We start from the raw sequence: 6,714 nt of genomic DNA on the forward strand, positions 1-6,714 counted from the left end.
TCAAATTTTGAAAGCATTTTTCTTTTGACCATTTTTCGATAGTTTGGATTTTACGTTGTCAATCCATTTTCCGTTTGGAGAGTATGGAAGCTTTCTTCTCGTAATACAAAGCTTGCTTATACAGAATTCTGGAGATAGGAGACAGTTGTGAACTCTTATGTACACCAACATTTTTCAACAAACCATGTTCTGAAAAAACGGCAAATAAAAACTGATATTACATTAACTCATTAATATTACATACTGCGTGCTACAGGATCATTTAACCTTATTTGAGAATTTTCAGATGTCTGACGGTACTGAATTGCACCCAATTCATTATTTTCATCACCTAAAATAGAAATACAGCTAAATGTGATACTAAAATATGCTTTTTATGAAAATTAAAATACATGAATGTTGACTACTTAAACTCTGTATTCATGAAAATATACTTACCAAAATGTACAAAGGTAGAACTGGTTGATGGACCAGGATTATTTGGTGTTGACATAAATATACGGCCATCAGGTTTAATTTTGCTGTGGTTTAACTATATAACTTTTTATTTGGCAGACAATAAACAAACGTATTAACATATGACAAACGTCAAAAGTACATAAACAAGGGTCAAAATCAAAACAAAATGATACCTGCATTACCTGCGTTTGAAATCACAAAAACTAAATAGCACCATCTTACGATATGGAAGCCGAAGTTACAGTGGAATGTTAGGTATGCAAATGGTATAGGTTGTTGTATATCAGATTTCATTCTATGTTAATATTCCATTTTCTATGGTATTACTGCACACTGCACAATAATTCAAACGATCAGCTGTATAACAAAGGAAGCTACGACACGTGAAAAATCGTCGTTAGTCCAGTTTAAACTTTTCAGCGTCGTCGACACAATACGATAGATTCAACCATCGTTAGCATATAGAGGGGAAGTTCGTTTCAGCATCTCTGCGTCTGCATAAAATGGAACCTTCACACAGTGTAACATATAAATTAGATCGAGTACAAAAATGTGCATTCGATACGAATTTGATAAATATTTAATTAATCTATAGAGAAAATCTAAGATATAACTTCCTTTGAGTACTGGTAACGCTCGTCATAATAAAAGAAAAAGTCCTTGTTAAACATATCCTCCAAAATACGTTCTAAGGGCGTTACATCTTTTAGATGAGAAATGGTTGTAAAAATTCATAATTTCGAAATTTCGCCATATACAAATATTATTTTAATGTAGGTATTTATTTTCAAAACGTGTTAAATTTAAAATTCATTCGGAAGAGGTAGTTTACATGAACGTGCGTTAATCAATCCATCATAACTTATTTTCCCTTTTTCAGAAGTATGTTAAAATTTCAGTTTCGGAGAACTAAAAAAGACTGGTATTACTAGGGGTTTACGATAATTGTATCGGAGTGGTCGGAACAAGAAATGCCTTACAAATATTCACTCTGATGATTCGATCCCATTACGAAAATGCAAACTCAATGGTCAGATATAGAAAATCTGAGCGCTCTAGTCGCCTTTGCTTATTTGTCAGATTAAAGAATGATCTGAAATTAACGCATGCGTGTTATTTATAGGTATAATAAAAAAATTTAAAACATGTTTCGTTATGTTACAAAAAAAATATTGTTTTGTTGGCTGTTGACTGTCAACTTCGTTTCGTTCTCTTCAGTTGTCTTGTTAGAAAAAAAATAAAAATGGCAAAATGTCAAATAACAATTTAGATATGGTAGATGTAGATGAATATTATTACCGTAGTGGTACATCATACAGGTACCACTTTTCTCATTTATTTGTAGAATTATTGCATGTACCTAGATGGTGATAGAGGTTAGATTAGATCGGTTGCGACTATGTGCTTACGAAAATAGTCAATTTAAAAGAGTAAGCAGCTGCTTTCTGATCAGAGAAAGCAGCGCTCGGATCAGTTGGTCAAATATATTTTCCGTAAACCCCTACTGTTTCAGATCGATAAACTGGATCAATTTTCTGTGATTTCAAAAATTAAAACAGTTATGACGGAAAACATCACCCACTACAACTACACTACACTAAAACTACAATCTTTTGATATTTATATGGATTTTATTTAATCACAATCAAATTTTACATAAGATTTAACACAGGTTTAAAATTTTTCATTAAATACCTACCTATACTTTATTAATTGTAACACTGTGGCGAAATAAATGTTAACCCTTTATAGCCCGAGGGCCAGCGACCTTTTTTGATGACCAAAAGAGCAAAAGCTGAAAAGTTTTCCTACGCTTCATTTGGTGTCACTAGTAAGAGAATCGACCTCCAGCTCACGCACTTCCGGGGGGTATAGTTGCGGCAGCCTCCCAAACACGTAAAATAATAAAATAAAAAAACTAATACCGCAAAAGCTGAGACTTTGTCTACAAGTTAATTATGTTATAAACAAAATAAAAAACGCAATCCGCTGACTAGAGTGGGGGGTTATGCCTCAGCTTTTCACCTAAACAAGTCAAAAATATGCGCTAGGTAAACTGATCCCGCAAAAGCTGAAATTTGGTAAAGTAATAGTCAACTTAACCAGTTATACGAAAAAAATGGTCCGCTGAAGTTTTTGTGGTGTATAAGTGCTCAGCTGACGAGTTGAAGGCGCAGCACATCGCTATACGCGCGGGCGCGTTGCATCTTTAACTTTATCAGCTGAGCACTTTTCCCTCACTAAATATAAAGCTGAGTATTTTTTTCATTTAACTTATTAAATTAGCTATTGTATTAACAAATTTCAGCTTTTGCGGTATGAGATATCTATAATTTTTCCATTTTTTAAGTCTTAGTAGTAATTATATAAAAATATACAACTTTTTTCGAATATTTATTTACAATAAACGATTTCACGAGTTTTTCAATTTAAAGAGTTTTAATAAATAAATATTCACATTTAAATACTTATGTATACATAACATAAAATTGAACTGCATCAACATTTGCTGCGGACAACGTACATTGCAAATATTTGGGCACACGCTCATCTTCAGATCCCAACAGAATTATATCCGACTGATTTCGGCTGGGAAGAGAAGGGGGACAAATTTATTTTCAAATGGTTCGAGGGTGAACAGCTGCCCTCTTCCCTTGGAGATATAATTATCGAGGATGAACAAAGAAATAGTACAGGTTAGAATTATACTAATATATTTCGCTCTATAATAAAATTTCATTATTTAAGTGTAAATTTTTGATTATTTAATTTACATATATGTAAAATACAATTTAAAAATATTTAAAAATATTCGTACTATATGTAATTATTTTTTATAATTAACGTTTTTTTTATAATATAACATAAAACACACCACAGAAATGAGACAACCCCCAAATCCAAAGCCAGAGGCTGTGCGGAAGGGGGTTACACTTGAAAAAACGCGGACAAACACCCTTTATCCATCGACATTGCCAGTGCCGACACCAGGGATCGAACCCGGACCAGAATAGGAAGTCTGGCCGAGAAATGCCTGCCACGGCATGCTCGACCGACTTCGCTACCGTGGTTGTTATTATTACCATTATTATTATATATTTACAGATGATGAGGAAGAAATGGCAGGAATCGACATTGACTCCAGCGACAATGAGTTTGAGGGTGATGAATCGGAAGATGAAATAGATTAAATTTTTTCATACATAACGTTTACTGTAAATAAATATTCGAAAAAAAGTTGAATATTTTTATATAATTACTACTAAGACTTAAAAAATGGAAAAATTATAGATATCTCATACCGCAAAAGCTGAAACTTGTTACTACAATAGCTAATTTAATAAGTTAAATAAAAAAATACTCAGCTTTATATTTAGTGAGGGAAAAGTGCTCAGCTGATAAAGTTAAAGATGCAACGCGCCCGCGCGTATAGCGATGTGCTGCGCCTTCAATTCGTCAGCTGAGCACTTATACACCACAAAAACTTCAGCAGGCCATTTTTTTCGTATAACTGGTTAAGTTGACTATTACTTTACCAAATTTCAGCTTTTGCGGTATCAGTTTACCTAGCGCATATTTTTGACTTGTTTAGGTGAAAAGCTGAGGCATAACCCCCGACTCTAAAGTCAGCGGATTGCGTTTTTTCCTTTTGTTCATAACATAATTAACTTGTCGACAAAGTCTCAGCTTTTGCGGTATTAGTTTCTTTATTTTATTATTTTACGTGTTTGGGAGGCTGCCGCAGCTACACCCCCCGGAACTGCGCGAGCTGGAGGTCGATTTACTTACTAGTGATACCAAATGAAGCGTAGGAAAAATTGTCAGCTTTTGCCAAATGACTAAATCAAAACGACTGCTGGCTCTCGGGCTATTAATTTACTATTTAAGTTTGGACAGATTACAGGAACTTTTTCTGCTTTTTTTGGCAGGTTAAGAGGTTTTGACATTTGAATCTTTCTACTAAAACTCTAAAAGAAGTTAAAATTCAAAACATTTTAAATAAGATATTGGCAGGATTATTAATGAAAATATTAAACTTTAATATTTTTTCAGTTCCATTAGAATTACCAATTTTAACAAAGGAGTTGTTCAATAAATGGTACTCGCTAAAGTCATATTATTTAGCTATTTCGTTAGCTGATATTCCTGTACAGGTAACAACAAAATTAAATATTTTTTATTTTTTGTTAGATACCTCAAAATAAAAAAAATACAAGACATGTTTTCTTTTAGATGGTGGCTACATTAATATACGCATTGGTTACTTATTTTCTCACAACACAACCCCTAGATGCATATAGAATAATTTTGTTCTTGGTTATGTGTATATTAATTTCTTTAGTTGCTCAAAGTTGGGGATTATTGATTGGAGCTTGTATGGATATAAAGGTAAGAATTATTACTGTATTACAAATTCAAATAAAGTGGCACAAATGTTTATCATTTAGGAACAGTGAAAAAATTACTACAATATATTTAAAATTATATTTTTAATGAAATTATTTCTCTTTATATATTTTTTCCATAAAACAAGTAGGTAACTGGCTTTGCGTAAAAATTAACAGAAAGCTTTCAGAGAAATATACTTACCTAAAAAACTGAATGAAAATAATTGTTTATAAATTTAATGTTTTTTTTGTATTTACTTAGTTCGGTCCCTGGAACAAATTTAATAAGTCAAATGTGTATTATTCTTGTATAACAAGCTTCAAATTTAGTTATTTTTTTGTACCTATTACACAGAAGTTAGATATTATAAAAGAATGATGTCTGTTGATAATTGAAGTGCAGAATTATTAGCATATGGTTTTATAAAAACTAAATGTAGGAATTAATTCTGTGTCAACTTTTGTGAAGCTTACGTATTTGAAATATAAAAAAATTGTATCAAAAACTTTGAAGACTTGTTATTCCGGATTAAGGACATCAACACTACATTTTTTCTTATTTTGACTTGGAGAATATCCCCTTAAAATGTATGAAATGAAAAAAATATATATAATATCATAGAGATACCTCCTTATTTTTAACTTATATTCTTTTCTCTTCCAGACTGGTGTAATATTTGGTCCTTTTTGCTTCTTGCCCTTCACAATATTCTCTGGCTTCTTTGTCCAGTTAAATGATTCCCATCCATACATACGTTGGCTTTTCCATATATCTTTTCTGAAATATGGATTTGAAGGACTGGTCTTATCAGTGCTTGGTTACGATAGAGGCAAATTGCCTTGCAATGCAGATTACTGTCATTTTGTCTATCCAGAGAAGTTTTTGGATCAGATGGACATGGAGCATGCCAGTTATTCCCAGGCTGTGATTTTTCTGATAAGTCTGATTACACTTATCAGGTTTGTTGCTTATTTTGCACTAAGTATTCAAATAAAAAGTAATCGTACTAGAAGAAGATAACATAGGGAATGGCAACACTGAGTTTGCTCTGAAAATTCCAAAGGGACTGCTTTTATAAAGCAGCACTACTATGTGTTCATAACGATTACGAAATGTGATTTTTAAGTTTAGGTGACAGAATGATTGTGTGTGATTTTTAGATATAAATATTTTTTAAATGGAAATAAAAGTTCAGTTACATAACAGTTTTTCATTTAACAATTTGTTCAAATGTAAAGTTTTAGATTTCTTAAATATATAGAAGTAGATTTTAGATTTAGATTACTTAGATGTAAAATGTGGAAATTTTGCAAAAAATTAATGCAATTCCCGACATAAAATGAGTAAAATTTTTAGCGAAATTGATACAACAAAAGTTATAAATGATATACAGGGTGTCCCAAAAGTGACGCCCGTCCTTATGGGTTTTGATTAAGGGGACAAAAACAAATCGAAAATCAAGAGTGGAAAACATTTGGGCTGGGTTATTAAATATTTATGTAGTTCAAAGCTGTATTTGTCTGCAGCTGTATGTTTTTAAATTAAAACTTACCATTGCCATTGCTGCATAACGTTCCGTTAGCAGTTAGACTAAATTATTGGTGTCAACATGATGGAGTTCCATCACATTATGATTTACGAATATAAAATTATCTGAATCAAAACTTCCGAGACAGATGGATTGGAAGAGGTGGACCATGGCCTCTTGGATCACCAAATCTGAATCCCCTAGATTTTTCTTTTGGGGTTATTTAAAAGAACAGATTTATAGTCCGTGTATAACTGTCGCGTTAATAGACCAAAAGATGCTACAAAGAGTTCATGCTTCAATGTTGAATCGTGATAATCTTTGTCCTGAAGTAGAAG

At 32.2% G+C, this 6,714-nt stretch overlaps 1 protein-coding gene across 2 annotated transcripts in view; it reads left to right on the forward strand.

Annotated features, from left to right (window-relative positions):
* Nucleotides 1-6,051, forward strand: part of LOC108913564 (ATP-binding cassette sub-family G member 1) — an 89,920-nt gene extending 83,869 nt beyond the window's left edge. For both annotated transcript variants that reach the window (XM_023456075.1, XM_018719131.2), the window contains exons 8-10: nt 4,513-4,613; nt 4,693-4,848; nt 5,512-6,051. In XM_023456075.1, coding sequence (XP_023311843.1) covers nt 4,513-4,613; nt 4,693-4,848; nt 5,512-5,868 — 614 coding nt within the window. In that variant the 3' untranslated portion in view covers nt 5,869-6,051. The remainder of the gene's footprint in view (nt 1-4,512; nt 4,614-4,692; nt 4,849-5,511) is intronic.
* The last annotated feature ends 663 nt before the right edge of the window (nt 6,052-6,714 follow it).

This window comes from Anoplophora glabripennis, unplaced genomic scaffold (assembly GCF_000390285.2).
Source record: "Anoplophora glabripennis isolate ALB-LARVAE unplaced genomic scaffold, Agla_2.0 scaffold951, whole genome shotgun sequence".
Lineage (NCBI taxonomy): Eukaryota > Metazoa > Arthropoda > Insecta > Coleoptera > Cerambycidae > Anoplophora > Anoplophora glabripennis.